This window comes from Halichoeres trimaculatus, unplaced genomic scaffold (genome assembly GCF_033239565.1).
Source record: "Halichoeres trimaculatus isolate MK-OKI-2021-1 unplaced genomic scaffold, fHalTri1.1 fHalTri1_scaffold_20, whole genome shotgun sequence".
Lineage (NCBI taxonomy): Eukaryota > Metazoa > Chordata > Actinopteri > Labriformes > Labridae > Halichoeres > Halichoeres trimaculatus.
The window spans coordinates 820,287-841,305 of NW_027437198.1; the positions used below are offsets into that span (position 1 = coordinate 820,287).

The window sequence follows — 21,019 nt, forward strand, 5'->3', positions numbered from 1 at the left end:
GTATACAATTATATACATAGTTAAACTGTATTTAATAATTATCTAAACAAGAAGTTTTTTTAATTCATGAAAGTGTAGAACGTATATTAATCCAGCGCGTTGTCAGTTAAATGAATCCATCCACACAGAATTAAAATCTGTATTTTCTTCCAGATTAGTCTTTTTGTAAAGCGGTGGCAGGCTTTATTGACAGATGAGATGAAGATTTAGTTCAACTAAAATATTAACGCAGGATTGTATTTAGTGTCAGTGTCTTTATTCATCAATACCCTCTGTTAGAAAAATAAAAAGTCCTCATTTCATTGGGGGTTTTTTTTGTTTGTTTTTTGTTTTTTTACAAATAGCTGCAGGTTGCAGACCCCTGGCATAGAAGAAGGATAAGAAGTGTGAGATCTGAAAACTGTGTTTACACATGAATAGATTAAGGTCAGTAGGCATTGAGGAGGTACAGCTTTGTCCACAAGGGGCACCAAAATCAACACAAACTGAAACTGAAGCATAGAGCTCTGAACTGAAGTGATATCTTTGCCTGTTTGACTTTAAGTTATAGTTATGACATGAAACTTGACTGGACAGCAGCTGCTGATCAACTGTACAAAGAAGGTCACATCCCAACTTTAACTCATCGGGTAGAGAAATGAAACATTGTTCAGTTTCTGTTTCACTCAAAGGACTGACAGGGTTATAAATTTGGCCAATGGGAAGCATGCATTCCCTATAATGCATGAAGATAGAATCAACCCCAAACATGTTGTTTTAAAACGAGCAATGTACACTGTAAAAAAAAAAAAAAAAAATCACTGTAAAGAAACAGAAATGGCAGCAGTAATTTCCTGTTATCATATGGTGCAAGTAGGGTAATTTGTTTTTTTACAGTATCATAGTGTATATTGGATTACAGTATATATAAAACCCTACAGGCAGTATTTTACCATTTGACTCTGCTGCAGGACACAGACAACCATTTGACACTGTGGCGCTCAGAGTGTCAAATCACAGAGTTAGTGGTACTAAGAGCCTTCATTACACACAACGTCCTGAAGCGCACAGCAGGGTCTCATATCCTCTGTGTTTCCACCTCACTCATGGTTACAAAACACCATCACAACAAAAAGACCTGATTCAGGTGGACATAGACTTTTAAGTTGAAACATAATTTGTAGTTGAAATCATGCCAACTTATGATTATGTATTATCACAACAGCTTCAGTAATCTTTTGTCATACTGACTAGAAATAATGTGTTACAACAACAAATGTGAAAAATCACTTTTTACAGTGTGAAGCCTGGTGAGGTGTCTGGTTGGTGGAGCACGTCTGTCCACATAATAACATGAAAACATTCGAATCACATACAACCTATGTGCTGGGTCCACAAAAGAGTTGCACAAAAATAACAGAAAACCCATGAAAATAACCCATGAGGGGTAAAAATTAATTCTTAACCCAGTTGTTTTTAGTGTGGGGGTTCTCAGTATTATTTCAGTATTTTACAGGGACATTTTTTACAGTGTTGTTTTTAAACATGAGAGACTTTAACCACAGAAATTTCCTCCTAAACTTACAGCAGTTTGTTACAGCGCAGCAGAAACAATGATGTGAATTTATGAATGGAAAGTGAATTTAGAACCACTGAGTTCTGAACCACTGTGATAAAAGAAATCAACGAGTAAAATGTTTGAGTTGAAAAAAAAAGATGATCCAGGTCAGCATTTATTATTATTATTATTATTATTATTATTATTATTATTATTATTATTATTATTATTATTATTATTGTCCATAATTGGGCAGGGAGAAGGAGGGGGGGCAGAGACAGGGTTTTATTGAGGCTGCAGTCAGCATCCGCGATCGCCCCGAGTACCACATGTCAGAGAACTTCAATTCATCAAAAGAATGAGGGGGGGGGGTCAGCATTTTCTGCAAAATACAGCACATGTACGCGTGCGCGCGCGCGCGCGCGCACACACACACACACACACACACACACACACACACACACACACACACACATAAGAAACAGACAATTTTCTGTCTTCCTCACGCTCCAGCGATCGCAGTCACACTGAATGCTGGCTGCCTACACACACACACACACACACACACACACACACACACACACACACACACACACACACACACACACACACACTGAGTCAGACTCACAGTGACTCTTTCTGAGTCACACACACTGCAGCAGCCCTTTCTCTCCTCTCTTGCCTCGGTCTCTCTCGTCCCGCCTTCTTGTGAGCAGAAAGACTCGGGTCTGGATCGCTCGGGACCGGCTGCTGCTGCCGCTGCTGCTGCTGCCGCTGCCTCCTTTGAAGCTCCGTCTCTCTGCTCCCCTCTCCCTCTCCTCTCTCTGTCTTGACATCCCTCTTTCTTTTCTCTCCTCCTCTCTGCGCTCATTCCCTCGCCCGACCGCTCGGATCAGGTTGTGTGTGTGGTGTGTGTCGCCGGGCTGTGGGGGTTTGTGTGTTGTCAGAGAGGGGGAACATGCAGCATCCTGGAGGAACATGCGTGGCGTTACCCAACGTGGACGCCTGTCCTCAGCTGTCCTGCGCTGCCCTCACCTTCATGTATTTACAGCAGGTGAGTGTGTATGTGTGTGTTACTGTGTACATGTGTGTGTTTTACAGTGATTTACGAGTGTGTGGCGTTGAGCTGCTGCTGCTGCTGCTGGAGCAGAGAAGTGGAGTGGAACAGTTCAAATGTGTGCTTAGACACTTGAAGGGAAATACAGGGGGAACACTGAGTGTGTGTGTGTGTGTGTGTGTGTGGGGAGGGGGGGGGGGGGGGGGGGGGTGTTAGTGTATTAGCGTCAGTTTCTGTCAGTTTTAGGAGCAGTGTTCCTCCTTCCTCTCCTGCCTTGATGCTGAGGCTAAGGGATGGAGCAGGTGGAAGTGAGAGCGGTGCACAGATGTTAGCTTCAGTGCTGTGTTCAGAGTCTGGGTGGGTTTCAAGGAAAAAGTTTGAGATGCTTAAAGATTCTTTTTTTGATTATGATGGAGGAATACTTTTCCTGTGGCATCAGACAGAAACAGTGTTGATGAAGCTGAGCTGTTTGGTTGAAGCTCTGAGTGGACTTTAAGGCTTTGAGTGTAAAGTGGAGTTCAATCATTGAAGACTGATATTTGCTTTGGTTTAAACTTTAATCTGCAAACACTGAAGTCTTTTACATTTTCTCGTCAGGTGACAGATTACACCTTCAACGCAGAATAATGGAAGTAATTTTATCCTTACAGAACAGCAAAAACTGTGACACTATTCTTAAATCCCACTTTTTCCTGATGCCTCCTGCACTGACTCATGCCAGGTGGATCTATCGCTCTAAGATCACTGCAGAGAGAAAAAGGAGACAAAGAACGATGACCACACATGTAAATCTAAGTTTTGCTAACTCATTGGTGAGAGCAGTTAAATGTCTGGGATTAGGGGGACTCAGTCAGAAGAATTCCCAATCCATGCTCAGGGCTTTTTAGTTCAGGCTAACTCAGGTGATGTAAAAGGGGGTCAATGTGGGAGTGTGTAAAACTGCAGTTCCTCAAGTGTCCACTTGAGGCTGGTTCCAAAAAAAGAGTGAAAACCTTGTTAGAGCCTGTATCGAACTGTTAGGTTAACTGCAGAGTGCACCGTTTTTACTGCTTAGTAAGAAAATGGCTTCAGTTCATTTCTTTATTCCTCAAACACTCATAAATTCACTGTTTGATTATTTTATATTAGCTGGAAATTAGTCTTAACTTTCTGTGATAAGAGGTAAAGCCAAGTTGGCTGACACAGTGGAGTCATAGCAGTTCTACTACCACTGTAAAAAAAAAAAACATTCAGACTAACGGTTAAATACTGGCAACATAAATGTCTGGTACTTTCCAAATATTTTTCAGTGCATGTACCCTCATTTCTTTTTACAGTATGGTACTGTATATTAGACTAAAGCATATCAAACCGAAATAACGTTAAAAGTGATCAGTGTTCATTTTATGTTATGGTGTTATCAGTGAGGAGGGAACACAGCAGATATGAGACCCTGCTGTACATTGACACAGACGGTCTGTGCCCCAATTCAACTACTGCTGCCCATGTCTTTCAAGCACAGACAGCCAAAAGCCCCCCCCCCAAAAGGAAAAAAAAAAAGAAATAACATGTCAGTGTTCAGCAGGGTCTCATATCCACTGTGTTTCCTCCTGGCTCACAGTTACAAAACACCATCACAACAACAATTACTTTTGAAGGGTTTCCAGTATTTAACTGTTATTTTACAGTGATTTTTTTACAGTGCTGTATTTAAACAGAACAGGATTTTACCCACAAGCTGTATAAAACATGGACGTGGTCGCACCGTCACCCGTCTGTTCCTGATACAGTGAAATGAAGCCAATCTGCAGACGCAGTCACATTAGATATGACACACGCTTTGAGCTTCCTTTCTAACAGCTACAGGGCGCCCGTCAGTCATGTGAGCTGACCCATGTCTCTGACTGGACAATCAGACAATCCTAATAACTTCTTATCCACAGAGTTAGAAATAAATCCACCTCACCCCAATCAGCATTTCAGACCGAAGCTGTGTTTTGATCCAGGCTGTAAATGTGTTTTTAAAGCTGTAAAAGTCTGTGTCTTGTCTTGGTGTGTACGTGATGACCAGTCTTTCTGCAGCCAGCCTCAAGTGGATTCTCAATGAAGAGCAACTGTTAGCACTGACACATAGGCTTCATTTTTACAAACCATCTGTTGCCCCTTGATTTAACCGTTGAAACGTCCTCTTAAATTTACAGTCATCTGTTACGGTGTAAGTGGTTACGGCGTCAGCTTGGCCTCTGTACCTTTTTTCTTGATCAGCTGGAAGTTAGCCGGGGTTAGTATTTCTAACAGAGTTATGGTAATCTGTGCTCCTCTTCAGAAACCATCGTGTGTGTTCATCATCAGGGCTGATCTCAGCTTGTGTGAAAAAAGCGGAAATAAGAAAATAAGATAACCCCTTTTTCAGATTTTGGATTTGAACTGATTCAGTGTTTAATCAGAAATGAGCTGAAATAATAACATGTTTAATAGCACTAAAAGTCTCAGGTAAATGAGTTCCTGATGAAGATGGTTACCTGAAGCCCATAAAAAAGAAATTAGTCATGAATGTGGCATTTCAGTTTCCGGAAGAAATGTTTTAAGATACCTAACCAGTTGATACAGACAAAAAGGTGCAAGAGCTGATATTTGTACTTTTCCAAAAATATACTTTTGTTTGTTTTTTTTCTGCATTTTTTCATTTGTTTTCCACGTATGCTTTTGTTTTTATCTCTAAGTTGCGTACAGTTGGTTGTAAGAAAGACTGCTGTTCAAATTTTGTTGTAATATAAATTGTTTTAAAAAACCTAAGTTCATCCCATTTATATAAAATAATGGCAGAGCTCACATAAGTACAGTGTAATTAAAATCAATCAATATAGGTGTATTGCTTTTTTGTATTCTTTGGTTTTACAGTGTTTTCTGTTCATTCTGTTTTATGTCTGATCACAGATTGAGTAAAACTGAACCACTGCATTTAGTCCCTTTCAATTTAACACAATCACAATACTACTGCTGATTATTTACATTCTTAACACTGTGTGTGTGTGTGTGTGTGTGTGTGTGTGTGTGTGTGTGTGTGTGTGTGTGTGTGTTTTTTGTGTGTGTGTGTGTGCGTGCGTGCGTGCGTGCGTGCGTGCGTGCGTGTGTGTGTGTGTGTGTGTGTGTGTGTGTGTGTGTAGATAATATAGAGGCAGTCTAACAGAAACATGCTCCGCTCATCAGTGTTTACATCCTGCAGGCCTCATGTTCCTCTTTTAAACCCCCCACACACACACACACACACACACACACACACACACACACACACACACACACACACACACACACACACACACACACACTCACACACACACGCTCGTACATAGTGCATATGCACAGGGATCAATCATGGGCTGATCAGTCCCAGTAGATGGCGCTCCTCTGTCATGCATCCATCCATCACAGTGTGCTCTTAAAGATGTCAGACTCTCAGCTGGGACTCTTTCACTCACTGAGCTTCATGAGATCTGCAGAGACCAGAGCACGAAGTGTGTCTGTAGAAAATCTTTGATTTATACTTTAGGGTTTTCACTGAGATCAGAGCTGTGATCTCCAGAGGTGAGAGGCTGAACTTACTGTAAGACTGTAACCTGATTGGTGTCCACATGTGGACATAAAGAAAAAAAACCTCATGTGAGCAACTATTACAGTGACAAGAAACATTCTTTACTTTTTACACCAATGAATTTATATTCGTTATAAAATCAGGGCTAATTACTTTAAGTTTACCTGAGAGTGGTTTTTAATGGAGGTCAGAGGCGGTATAATAATAGTGATGGTATGCAGTCACAGAGAAGCCAAACACTCCGTCTACATTAAAGAAGAAAAAACATCCTGAGAGCTGAAAAGTTATTTCTGTGACTGTGATGAAGTCCAGATGAAATCATGAATGAGAGCTTCTCCAACAGGCTGTGACAGCTTGAGTTGGAGGCCATGTTTCAGAGATGGAAGAAGGATGTTAAAATGATTTATTCAAAGATTCTGTGAGGATGAAATCACTAGAAAGACCATCAGGACTCTGCAGAACGACTGAGGCTTGTTTTCAGGTTTAGAAATGTAACAACAGAAATGTGGATTCAGTTTCTGTCTCCATGACGAGTGTAGCCATCTTTATTTGCTTTACACAGCTTTGTTGTCATTGTTTGTTTTTATTTCAAGGCTTGTAGGAGTTCACAAACACATGCATATGCTTCAGTAGGCGAGCTTGGAAAGCTGCAGATCTATAGTTATATGTGGATAAAGCTGATAAACGTTATTTCTGCCTCCACCTCTGTGTGCTCTCATGGATTCATGTGGGTGTTGTTGTAAAAGCGGTGAAGGATTAAGCCTGATTGTTTCACTGGTCCTGGTGTTGGGAATGTGAGACAATTGCAGTCGTGATCAATAAAGCATGATAGATTTTTTTCATGCAAAATGAAAACAGAAAAGAAATGAGTTCATGTTGAGCAGGGTCTGAGAAAGCAGCTTCACACGCAGCGCTAATCCAGTTCAGGCAAAGAGACAGTTCACACGAAATCTTTATCACTCTCTAAGCTGTTTGAGTTCAGCCACGAGTTTGGAGTAGAATAGAATAGAATAGAATAGAATAGAATAGAATAGAAAAGAGTAGAATAGACTAGAATAGAATAGAATAGAATGTACCTTTTTTAACCCCAAAAGGGATATTCAGAGCTACAACAGTAAAATAACAAAGTGTATAGTACAAAACATTCAAGGATTTATAAATAGAATAACATAAAAAATGTTTACTAGAAAAAAAAAAAAAAACGCCCCTTAGAGACAACAGCTTACCCATCATTCTCTACTCAGCCTCCACCTCCACAGGGTCCAGGACTGAGCTCACTGTTTCCAGTGTTAGCTCTGTTAGCCATGTCTGTTAATAGCATGATGCTACTTTGCCCTCTGGTATTCCCTCTGTTGCTGGGTTAGCACGGCTAGCTCGTCCATCTTAATGGCGGTAGATCTTACATTCCCCATTACCACGAATGGAAGGACAGGTCCATGTTATCTCTTCTTAGCTCACACTGCAGCACCAGCATGTTGTCTTCACTTCCTTCTCCTCAGCTTACAGAGAACACCAGGCCTAGCACCAGTTAGCTTGACATGCTACAGGCTGTGTAAGCGCCTGAAATGTAATTCTTAAAAAAGTAAAAAACCCTTAAATCTCACAACTGGTGTATGATGTAACCAAAGTGATGAACCTGTAATGTGATCACAAAAATGTGATAAAACACACAATGAAACAATTCACTACGTCTCTGGTTTTACTAAATGTCTTTGTTACATTTTGGGCTCTAAGAAGCTGCTAACAGCTGAAACCTCATGTGTAAACAATGCGACAGTGAACAACGAATGAGAGATAAAAAAGTGACGACAGGCTCCAAATACAACGAGAAGCAAAAAGAAGAGAAAAGAAAAAAGATGAAAAAAAAAAACCAACCAACCAAATGACTTGGCTTATCTCATCTTTCATGTCATCAGTTCAAAGTGTTGAAGTTAGGGATAGGTACCTTTCACATTTGAAATGATACGGTACCGATGCCCGGTACCTGGCAATCGGTACCGGTACTCGGCGGTACCAATTTTCAGTACTTTTTGTGTTTCTGTGGTAAAAAATACCAATTTGTATAGTAATAAAATACATATTTTTTTGACTACAAATATTTATTCTTAATTGAATAACCTTGCAATGCTGTGTTCATGTCCAGCATGGAAAATCACCTACTCTTCCACTCCCTCACAGTCCCAAATATGCATTTAGGTACCTAAACATGGTACCTTTTGATTTTATATGAACCGGTACCCGGTACTTTTGACAGAATTCGTTCGGTACCTATAAAAGTACCTAATTCGGTACCCATCCCTAGTTGAAGTTATTCTCTCTCAGAACTGAGATTTTTATCAACCCAGTCCCCTCCAGCCTGCCCACAGTTTTCAGCTCCCCTCCTTTGAACGCCTTTACAGAGATACTCCCATTAAAAAAAAGGATATGGATAAAGTGAACAGGTATTGCAATTATTTTGTTTTCCTCCGTTCAACAAGTGAGTAGCAACAATAATCAGCAGGAAAACGTAAAAGTGAAACCAAGTCTGAAGAGGAGCAACGAGAGAAATCAGAGGTTTAGCATCAGCACGGCGGACAGCAGGGAGCAGGGACTCAGAGACCAACATGCCGGAGTTTTCTAGAAGCCCTTTGAATAAAAGCCCTGCTTTAGAAAAGAAAGGAAAGGTAAATAAGTGAAATATTTCTGTTTCTTTTGGAGGTTTCCACACTGATGAGGCTCCGTTACAGCAGAACCAAACACCAGCAGAGACAGACGCAGAGAGAGAGACACCTGACATGAACACAACATATTTTTATTTTGTTTTTGTTTTTTTCATATATTTTGAATTTGAAGTTTTGAAATAACTAACAGTGTGTCCATTTCTTATTTCAAGTTTTTGAAATAAGAAATGGACACACTGTTAGTTATACTCACATCTTTCTGTCTCCGATTATTAATCTGTGATCTGGAATAGAGTGAGAAAAGCTGACACGCAGCATATCATTCATGCAAACCAGTGAAGCTGTCGTGCCATAAAGACTTCATTATTGTGCAGATGCAAAGTGGGTGGTAATAACACAACAGGAGCTTCCCTCGCACTCGCTGAAACACACACACACACACACACACACACACACACACACACACACACACACACACACACACACACACACACACACACACACACACACACACACACACACAGTGTGAAAGACATTTTGAAGATAAATTCAACTTTTTATTCCAGTAAGGGAGTGTTTGCATTCAGAGTGTGTGGAGTCAGAGAGCGTGCTGTGTGTTTTTATGACCCAGTTTCTCAGAAACACCGGCATCGTGGGCCTTCAGCAGCCTCGTCTGCAAAGTGGAGGAAGAAAGACAGAAAGAGAAAGAGGGAGAAAGAAGATGCAGAAGAATTGAAAGTGTGACCGAGTTAGAGCCCGAAGCAAAAGAATATTTTAGCGACGCTGCGGGATGAAAGAGCGGAGAGAGGAGCGCAGAAAATGGCTTCTGCAATCTGACAATTTGTCATTAAGCAACTTTCCTCCATTAGTCTCATTCCTCCATCCCCTGCTGCACGCTGCGAGGGTGTGTTTGCTAATGCCTGTGTGTGTGTGTGTGTGTGTGTGTGTGTGTGTGTGTGTGTTAATGTGGGGTGTGTGTGAGAGAGGAGGCTTTTGTTTTCAGATTACACTGTGAGTATTTCAGATTCTGCTGATGTGTTGGCATGTTATGCCTGAGCATTGTGTGTGTGTGTGTGTGTGTGTGTGTGTGTGTGTGTGTGTGTGTGTGTGTGCGTGCGTGCGTGCGTGCGTGCGTGCGTGCGTGCGTGCGTGCGTGTGTGCGTGCGTGCGTGCGTGTGTGTGTGTGTGCCTTGCCTACATAGGGAATCTGGGTCTTTGAAGCTATATATAGTCAAGCCGTGTAAGACATTTTGAATACATCTGAAGGCCTTCAGGGACTCTGTGTGCCTGTGTGCTTGTGTGTGTGTGTGTGCGTGTGTGTATCAGACAGCAGCACGCAGTAATTATTTTCTGATTCAATGATTTTTTTGAACCCATGCATCTCATGTTTCTGCTGTTTCTGAAGAGCTCAATAATCTGTCATGTAAGTGTGTGAAAAAGTGGGGCCATCTTCCCCCTCGTTCGTTCACACACACACACACGCAGTCGATGCCGTCGATCTTTAATCATGTACACGCATGTTCTCCTGCTCATGAATGTTTCTGCAGAAAATCAATTGTTAATATTCTCTCAGAGAGTAGACGGAGGAAAGAGCCTCCCTGAGAAGAAGAGCGGCGTCTGTGAATTATTAACGTGGGCTCATGAGAGAAAGAGTGTTTTAGCTGCTTTTTATCTCACAACATCCTCCTCACCTGAGGGAGGAGGTGATGTAGACGGCTGTTCTGTTTCATGTTTGGACATTAAAACGCAGACAGACTTGATTAAATCCTGCAAAGGTTAAAGGTTGAATTCTCTTTGTGTTCAAACAGTGTTTTCTTTCCTCTGGTGTGGCTCTGACTGAGCTGACCCTGACCAGCTAGCTCAAAATGCTACACAGAAACATCTGAATGGAACGACAGCTGCATCGTATATGTTTGCGTCAGTTGTACCACCTGGACGACCTCTTTCTATTGGCTTTCCTTCTTTTGCATCCTTAAAATTAGAGCCCAACCCATTAATCGGGACGATTATGCCTGTCACCGATTAATCAAATCGCCAAAATGTAGCAAATTATAAAAAATTTTGCTCCGCAGGATTCTGTCACTCCTGTTCCTGTGTGTCTGTGTGTTGGGCTGCACACTGCCTGAGTGCCTGCCCCCTCCGTCCACCATTATCTAATGTAAGACTATAGAAAAGCGTTTTAATGTCCCGTTAGTTGCTTTTTTGACAGATAAACAGAGATAAATGCTACTGTTAATATTACTAATAATAATGCCATAATATGGCATTTTTATAATAGTATGTTCTATTATATTCTATTTAACGTTGTGTAAGTTGCTTATTGTGTGTTTACAGTTTGACTTTTGTTTTCTACTTACTGTGTTGAAAGTTTGACTTATTTATTTAATGTGTTTACAGTTTGACTTCTTTATTTATTATTGTGTTTACAGATTGTTCTTATTTATCATTGGTTTACACTACAGTTCTTATGTTGACAGTTTTATAATTTAAGTTCCTTATTCTAAGTTAATAGTGTTCTGTCTCAGTCTTGAATCATATGGGTATTATAATAATTTGTGTTCATATACAGTATTTATCACTGAATTTCTTATATATATCAGACGATATATCGGATATCGGTGGATATTTTGGACATCGGCAGATATATTGGATATCAGCTTTTTTTGCCCCTAGTATGGTATCGGCATCGGCCCCAAAAATCCCACATTGGTCGGGCTTCACTTAAAATATTCCCCCCTGGAGCACTTTGCTTCATTGGCAGAATCAACCCTGATTGACATCTTCAGGTCTGCTGCTGCGTGCACGGCTCAGTGTGTGTGTGTGATAGAGCATCTTCCAGTGCTGAGCTTTTTGTATCTGATACACAGTTTTAAAGCCAGTCATGAGAGGGCGCTGTATTGGAGATGCTGCTCTTCAAGTGGCTTTGTTTAAGTGTGGATGAGGCAGAGAAGCAGACAGCTGTTTATTTCTGCTAAAAAAAATCATCTTTTTTGACTTGGTGTGTGCATGGTTCACTGTACTTCCAGAGCCACATTGTAAAAAAAAAAAGTCACAGTAAAATCCTGTTGGCAGTTATTTCTAGCTATCTCACAGTGCATGTGCTGTATAACACTGTATATTGGATTACAGTATGATTCAGTATGAATGTGAAATAACAGTAAAATACTGACACCCCTGCTGTCAGTATTTTACTGTTATTTTACAGCAAAATGATTTTTGTTGTGAGGGTGTTTTAAAACCGTGAGTGACTGACTGATGAGACTCTGCTGGACTTTATGTGGTACACTGCAGCAGGATGTCTGTGCCCTAACAGTGTTAACTGAAAAAAACCCTCAGTTCATCTTTTTTCTCCAGTTTGAATTAGCAAACACACTGTAAAAAGCGTCATGTGAAGCACAGACAGCCTATGCCCCCCGCAGTGTAACGTCTCACATTTCCAGTCCACTTTTGAGCGTCTCCTTGTTCTTGTTCTGGCTGTAAATCCTCCAGCCTGTTGACTCCTGGTCTAGCTCTGCTCATCATGTCAGTTTGTTGCTGTAGTCGAGTTAAAGACGACCTGGTTTGGACACAGTTTGCTTCAGTGGACACTCAATAAATGGCAGCTTTCAGCACTTCTGCACTACCTCATGTTTTCAGAAAAGAGTTTGCTGCTTGGTCTTCACCTGCTGCTTTTGTCAAGCGTCTTCAGGAAATCGTTTTTATGAGCTATGCGCTGGCTGATTTATCCTTTCCTTTAGGTGACCTGCAGGGGGCAGGCTTCATGTTTAAACAGGGCCATGCCTCTGGTTATCTGAAACTTTGTGTGACTTAAAAGAAGTAGAATTTTTTACCACCTTTGCATCAGATCAGAGGTTGGTGCTTGCTTGTTGTTTGACTTAAAAAAAAACACTTCCCAATGGAGACAGTGGTAGACCATTAACTCCCATCCTCTGTGAGGTAATCTTGATGTTTTTAAGGAATCTGGTGACTGATAATAGAGCAAGAAAATGACTTTTTCTATGGTCAAACAAAAAAAACCCTCCTCTTTAGGGCGTTGGTTTGACCCGCCGGTTGAGGGTCAGACCCACATCACGGTTCTTGTTTTAGGCCTCACTGTTTCAGGTCTTGGCCACGCTCTTTAACCATGTCATCCTCCACTCTCTGCTCCCCACACTTCCTCTCTGTAACTGCTCTAAAAAGTAAAAATGAAGTCACCTCAAACAAAAGCTTGATCTCTGCAGGGATCCTCTGGAGTAACAGTCTGAGCCTGTCAGGGGAAACAAACAGACACTTGTCGTGGTCGTGGTCGTGGTCGTGGTCGTGGTCGTGGTCGTGGTCGTGGTCGTGGTCGGGGTTCATGCTCGGCGTGCTCTGAGTCCTCCAGCAGGATCCTCCTAAATGTCACATTGATGCAGAGCTCTCTCTGCTGTCTTTTACACACTTTGACATGTGTTACAACAATGGGTTCACGGGCGGCTGTTCTGTTTGATTGTTTCTGATCATGTGGTGACCCCTCCTCGGCTCTGTCCGCTCTCCTTCTGCTGATCTGAGCACTGGGTCCTGCTCCTGTCCCGTCACTGAGGTTAAACTGTCCTGAAGCTTGGAGTCAGACTTGGAGGCAGGGGTCCAAACATCGGAGGAGATGAGTGTCTGCTCTGAGTGTTTACATCTGAAAACAAAACTGAGAAATGAAGGATAGAGGGCAAGTTGCAGGTTAAAGACAACAGTTCAGAAACTGATAATAAAAGAGCTGGAAAATAATATTTTGAAAGAAATTCCTCAATGAGTAAACCGTAGGGTCTCCTGGAGACACTTTAGTATTAGCATCATGTGAAGGTGAGGTCACAGAGGGGGGTCCCTCTGCTTCTGCCTCAGTTTAACATGAATTAACATGGATCAGACTGTCACTCCTGTCAGTGGAGAGGAAGATATGTGATCTGTAGCCTAATGCTGTGTTCACTTCAACAAATTTAAAGTTTGAAAACAGAAACACTGACTTCAAAAATAAGTAGTATATGTCAGAGCTGATCCTAAAGCAACGTGCTTTGAGTCGTCATGATAAAGCCCATAGAGAGACAGACAGAGAGGTCAATCAGAGTCTATCCACTGATCCAGAATCACAGAAAACTGAGACTGAGCTACAGTGCTCAGCTCACGTTTCCGTCGGGTTGAATCTCTGACATCTCGTGACTCAGCACAAAAGCTAACTCCATGGAGTGTGAAAAAGTGGACTTCTGTTAAGCTAGTATTTCCGCATCCATCCATCCAAACACATCTGAATCATAATGAACGCTCCAATTAAATAATACTTAGGAAGAAACAAAAAACACGACCTGAAACCCCTGATCTCACTCACCATCACCTGTTATCCACATTGGCTGAAGGCGGCGTGAGGGGACGAGGGTCCCCGTCGCTACGTCATGACGCCATGTTGAGAAAAAGAGCGTTTTAAACAGACGGACTGAAAACAGACACTTCTTCCTCTGAATTTGAGCCTTCTCTGTTGAATAACATCTAAAAACAATGACTGACTTATTCTACTGCCATTATCAGACAATGATAAGTGTTAATTAACCTGCAACATGCCCTTTAATAATAAAAGGAATAGGATGGGCTGTATTGTCCCTTGATACTCGGCCCTCTTGGTGACTGAATCTTGGGGCAGCATCTTGCAGGAACTCTGGGTTAAACTCTCTCTCTACCTTGAAGCCTTGTTTTAGTGTTTTTCCTCCTGGAGCCGCAGCCAGTTTTTAAGAGCCTTTTCCTCCACTCTCTGCAGTGTGTGTGCCGTGCGTGTGTGTTTTTGTCAGAGCCGTGTTGTCGTAGGATAAAGTGAGTCCTGGTTGAGAGGCAGCTCTTGTTCAAAGAGCGGATTAAAAGTCCCGTCTTCAGACCTGCAGAGAAACAGAGCGAGGTAAAAGGACAGGAGATAGTGTCTGTTACCATCTGCAGCGGCTCGGCGCAGCGCCTCTTTCACTTTCTCTTCAGGATTTCTCTTCTGAGGATGAATCCGGAGACAAACATGCCTCTGTGTCATCCAGAGAGCGCCACTCCTCAAACATCCAAAAGCGGTTATGTTTTGACATCGTCCTCAGCCTTAATCATTCAGATAAAAAACTTCAGCCTTGCTGCGTTCGTTGCTTTGTGGAGAACTCTGGCCTGAAGGGGGGGCAGCAAAAACTGACTCCTAAAAACAGCTCAGAGACCCATTTATTTAGGAAAAAGCTCTGATTTACTGCTCACTTTAGGATATTATTTGAAGGATGCTGAGTCTAGTCCTTCTTCGTGGCATTAAATCTCCCAGCAGAGCTGTTGGAGCAGAATATCCCATTTCCTGAGTGGCTTAAAATCTTAAATCAGAGGACAGCGATCTGGAGTGTTACCTCTTTGCTCCTGAACATTTAAATTTAATGATCACTTTGAAACATCTTCAACGTTTGGACCGTGCGTATCAGCTGGTTCAGGTTGGTTTCTGTTCCTGGGTTGAATTAATCAGCACATTTTTTAAAGTGGACACTGTCGCATGTTTAATTAGAGATTTATCCCCACACATGAAGCAATCACTGCGTGTGTGTATGTTCCACTGATATGGCCGACTGAGAGTGTGTGTTCTGTTCTGCACACGCTCATTTCATCTCTGTCTCTCTCTCTCTCACACACACACACACACACACACACACACACACACACACACACACACACACACACACACACACACACACACACACAGTCAGTCAGTCAGTCCATGGTTGTGTTCATGTAACAACACGCCAGAGCTGCACGGATGGCTGGAGAGGAAGATGGAGAGGGAGGAAGAGGAGAGGATGAAGAATGAGACAGAATGAAAAAGTAGCCTTGGTGAACAAACCTCAGTCTCTGTAACCAAAGAGAGCATGAAACATCCTCAGTTTGGAAGAATGGAGATAAAGAGGGGGCAGCTTGTTTACCACCTGTTATATTTAGCAATCAGTGTGTGCAGGTGTTTGTGTAACGTACCTGAAGATTTTTCAGTAGGTTACATTAAAATGCAAAATAAAAATGTTGCTTGTTTGTTTAACATGTTTAGGATTTATAGAGGACCAAAACGGCCAAAATTATAAATAAATAAATGTAAAAATAAAAATAACAAATATTAAAAATATATGCATAAGTGAATAAATGGCATTTAAAAAAGTAAAAATAAACACAAAAATAAATGTGGAAATTGAATAAAATATCAATAAATAAGTAATGAAAAACACTCTGCCCTTATATGTATTTATTTTATGTAGCAGACACTGTCAGCATTGATACAGCAGAAACTAACGTCCACATGAGGAGGCAGTCCTGAGTGCGTTTGGGTTGAAATGTCGGCCTATCAGCTGATCCATGAGGTTTGGTCCTCCTAAAGGATTGTCTTTTTCAGCTTTGTTGAAATGATTTGGTCCTTTTACTGGAATCACTTTGGTGATTTTACCCACAGCAGCCAACACTGAAAAACTGAAATCAGGCTTCTGTTTGTTTCTTTTTTTCAGATAAAAAAGAGGAAATTTTAGCAAGTCTTTTTTTCTTATTAATATATATAAATATATATATATAAATATATATATATATATATATATATATATATATATATATATATATATATATATATATATATATATATATATATATAAATATATATATATATATATATATATATATATATATATATATATATATATATATATATATATATATATATATATAGTTTCCTCACTCGTGTCACAGACTGATCAAACTTATCTCACCTTTACTTTTTTGCCTCATGAATGAATTACTGAAATATTGAAATATTTCTGACCATCCTTATTATTCCATGGTTCCATCACAGATCCCTTATAAAAGGCTAAATCCAGAAGACTTGATAATTAGCCGTCGGCCATCTCAACAGCAGTTTCCCTTTCCTGTACTCAGTCTGGAATCTGCCATCACTTTGGCTGAACATTCTCAGCATTCTCTGGAAACACACATATTAAATCTTGCTGTGACAAACCATAAGAACTAAGGAGTGTGTCTATAAATGGTGAAAACACTTAACAAGTGAAGCCAACATCTACTGGCAGCAGAAGTCGAGAAAACTGCTCTGAACATTTTGTTTGTCGATCATGCCAAGACTCACTTTGAATTTACATATTTATAATTACTACACGTTTTTAATGGTGTCTAAATTAAAGAAACTTTAAAGAGTCTTAATGTGCCTCAGTCTGTTGAGGACTTAGGAGGTGTTTTCACAGGAAGGAGAGGCTAAATAAAAATGCCACAAACCCAGAGGAACAGCATCAGAAACTCCCAGCATGCTGTAAAAAGATCCTGCAGGTGTGTCAAAAACATTTTCATCCAAATCAATAAACAAATGAATAAGCAGAAGAATCTTTGTCCAATAAGGCTTCATTGTTTTTCAAGCTTCCTGTATCAGACCTGTGGGGTATTCCACGAAGCTGGCTTAGCTCAAAGCCTGGCTTATTTGGGTTAGCCTCGCTAACTTTAGCGAGAGTTTGGTTCCACAAACGAGGCTTAGGGCTAGCGTGGCTTGGTAACCATGGTAAATTAGCCAGTGCGACTAGCCTGGTCCCGGTCAGGCTAAACGTCAGGCTTACCTTAGCTGCGTCTCAGAGAAGGTCAGACCGGCTTCTAAAAGACGCCTTGTGAACTGCAGGTGTCACATTAAATTAATCTATAACTGTGATTAATGATGTTCTTGTTCGGGAACATAAATTGAGACCTTTTTTATAACTTTCCTGACAACTCCTGCTTAAAACCCAAAAAGTCAGAAGGATCGTGAGGCTCCACTTTCACGGTTCGTATTCATACCGAAAATCAAGATCAAGCGAGTTTTTGTCCTTCAGCTCCACGGGAGGTTTCCATCCTCCCTGAGCTCGCCTTAGGACACCTGCGTGATCCTTTGACAGGTGAACCGCCCCAGTCATAGGCCTAGACTGGAATAACCGTGAATCAAGACATGTCAGATATTTGACTGTCTGTCTCTGATGCAGGAGAGTCAGTGGCTGAGTGGTTAGAGAGCATGACGTAGGTGCACAGTGATCCATATTTTACTTGTGGTGTGGGTTCGATCCCACCAGTGGTAACTATTTGAAATTATCTGATTTTCTTTCTTCTGTCACCCTCAAAGTACAGTCAACATATAACAGAATAAAGACACAAATTGTCTTATGATATAAAAGGTGACAACAGCCACAGTTTTCCATAGAAATACCTTCCTTTACCGGCGGTCCGTTCTGATCATGATGATAATGTAAAGGTGATTCCACATGGTGACATAACTTTGTGTTTTATTTAAATATAGGGCACTGTATCACTATCATCCCTAATAAAAAAATGACATCTCATTCATACATGTTTTTTGACACATCAGCATGATATTCTTGAACCAGCAGCAGCTCTGGCTTTATTGCCACCGTGATACCCTCTTATGTGAATTTCACCTTGTAGACATCACACAACTCCAGAAAGAGTTTTTTTCTCCACTGAGGGAAACGTCTCCGCTCCTGCATTTGACATAATTTCGTAATTCCAACAATCGGCACGGCATTTTATCTACTGCGTACGCGCGCTTAGCCGCAGCTTGGATCAGCCTGGCTTAAATAAGCGTCTCTGAAAATCAGCTGAGCCTCGTTAGTGGAACGAGTTGGCGCTGAGATTGAAGTGGATGCTTATTCAAGCCACGCTTACTGGCAATAGCCCGGCCTATTTTGGCCAGCTTCGTGGAATACCCCCCTGGTTAGTTTTAGCAGGTTGGGAGAATTGACAGCTCAGAGTACCTCACTGTGCTGAGTCCTGCCCTGAGCTGCTCTAATGGACTCATACATGGCTGTCAGATTTAGTTACACTTGTTTATTTTGGAGTTTTGATTTATTTATTCTTTTTTTCAGAAAGCTCAGACCAGCTTGGGGTCAGTGCTGGCCCCTGCATGGATCATCCGTACCCAGACGAGTATGTTTTCAAAATCCCCGGAGTGAACACAAATAAACACACATTTGATTACACAGAAAAATAAATAAATGAAGAAATAAAAACAGTATTTCCCTCTGCTCTCAGGCCAGTGTTAAAGATCATATACTCAGAATCTATGATTTTTGTGTAAACATTACCACATAACATAGTGACAAACAACCCCACAGAGTGTGTGAGGGGATCCCTGTGATGGGGAGTCAGAGTGTCTTTGATGGTTAATCACTTCTTTGTTACAACGAGTTGGAAAATGAGAGGGATACACAGTTTAAGCCAACACCTTCAGCTTCAGTTAAATGTAGGAAGGACTAATGAAAGATGTTTGAGTACTTCAAACTAGAGCAAAAAGTGTGACAACTAACCCCATTCCTCCCTACTGTAGAAGGTTTATCTTCCAAGAAAGAACCAAGCTCCTATTTTGTTTTGTTTTGTTTTGTTTTTCATTCTGTTTGTTTGAGATCCAAGATGCTGTTTATGGACAATATTATATAACTTGAGGCTGCAAATCTGAAAAACCCAAGGAGCAGCTCCAGCCCTGCTCGTAGAGCAGAGTGAAAACTATCAACAGATTTATGTTGATAGAAAAACTTTGGAGCAGGTGTTTGCTTCAGTCTCATAGAAAACTCTTTGAAGAAGGAGAGAGAAGAAAAGCTGTGTTAGAGAACAACGTGTTCCTCCTGTTGCTGTATGTTGGCTCTCTCTGTGTGTGTGTGTGTGTGTGTGTGTGTGTGTGTGTGTGTGTGTGTGTGTGTGTGTGTGTGTGTGTGTGTGTGTGTGTGTGTGTGTGTGTGTGTGTGTGTGTGGTGCTGAATGAACAGCTCCTACGTCTGGACGCTGCAGTGTTTCGTTGCTGCGTGTGTTTCCATGTTTTCACGCTCCAGCTGAAACTGACCAAAGATTTTAACTCAGCTTTAATATCTGCTCGACGAAGCCCTGCTCTGGTTTTATTGCCTTGCCAAAGTCTCTTGTCTCAAACAGAGCTGTTTATTACTTTTCTAAGATGTTACATGTGAGACGTGTTTTTTTGCTGCAGTGCTCACTCCGCAGTGATACGACAGAGACTTTTTTTTCTGCAGTCAGAGGAATCCACGCAAGCTGAGTTATGAAACCAACCAAAAAACACAAACTGAGAACTAGAGGAACATATCACACTGGAAAATAGAGAAAGATTTCAGGTTGCATTGTGGGAAATGTAGGATCCATAATGTCAGACCCATACTAGAGACTTAAACTCAGGCTTATGACTTGGTTCTGACCTTTTTCTCATGTGCAGCCCTTAACTCTATGATGGGTTTTTAGTTTTAGCACTCTAACTTTAATGTCAGTCGAGTTTTAAGATATTTTCTTTAGTTTTAATGAAGCACAGCCTCTGCACCCATGTCCTCAAACCACTACTCTCAGTTTACAAATCTAACAGAGAGCAGGAATCCTAAATCTCCTGCTTAAGTTTGTCAATTCATCTGTGGTAGTTTTGGTTGTCTAATTTGTGAGCTGGAACCTACAACTGAAAGTTTTTAACCACCAAACTGCTCTCAGGAAACTGATGCAGAAGCTGCATTCTGGGAGCTAAAACTGTGTTTTTGTGAATGAAGTCTTTGAAGAGAGAGACGGAGCAGCTGTTCCTGATTAACAAATAATCCTCGACTTTAACAACGAAAGGTCTTCATCCCTTTGGATTCCTGTTTGATGTTAACACACACTTTAAACTACAGTGGCCTATTACAATCACTTGAAAAAGATCCTGTCTTTACAAAATAAACGTCTCATGAAAACAGGATTTTTAATGTATTTTTTGTTTTTTTTTCTGGTTTTTACAAGACAGTACCTCTTAAAAACCAGATTCACAACCTTCATCATGGAAAATATACACGTGCATTTGAGCAACAGAAGCAGCGTTTAGCTCCCTTCATTCAGACAAGTTCTCAGTGTCTGTAAACTCTAAACCAAAGCTATAATCAGCAAATACATGTCTGATTGTTCTGTGTTCAATGTCAGAAACGACATGAAGTCAGCTCCGACTGAGTCCTGGCTGTTACAGAGCTACAGGTGTTCTGAAGTGAAGAGTGACCGTGCTAACTGGAGACTCTCAGCCGAACATGTCAGTGGCCAGGTGTACATGCAGACTTTTTCTGATTAAAATCACTCCACTGAGAATCTCAGGTCAACTGTTTACATGTGACGTTATCTGTCCCAGGCTGGTGTTTACATGTGCCACAGCTGTAACC

The 21,019-nt window shown here is 41.1% G+C and overlaps 1 protein-coding gene across 6 annotated transcripts in view; it reads left to right on the plus strand.

Annotated features, from left to right (window-relative positions):
* rbfox1 (RNA binding fox-1 homolog 1) overlaps positions 1–21,019 on the plus strand; it is a 356,244-nt gene that overhangs the window by 212,154 nt on the left and 123,071 nt on the right. The window contains exon 1 of one of the 6 annotated variants that reach the window (XM_074696050.1): positions 2,224–2,591. The exons of the other annotated variants lie outside the window; for them this stretch is intronic. Coding sequence (XP_074552151.1) covers positions 2,496–2,591 — 96 coding nt within the window. The 5' untranslated portion in view covers positions 2,224–2,495. Of the gene's footprint in view, positions 1–2,223; positions 2,592–21,019 lie in introns of those variants that run through there. 6 annotated transcript variants of the gene reach the window in all.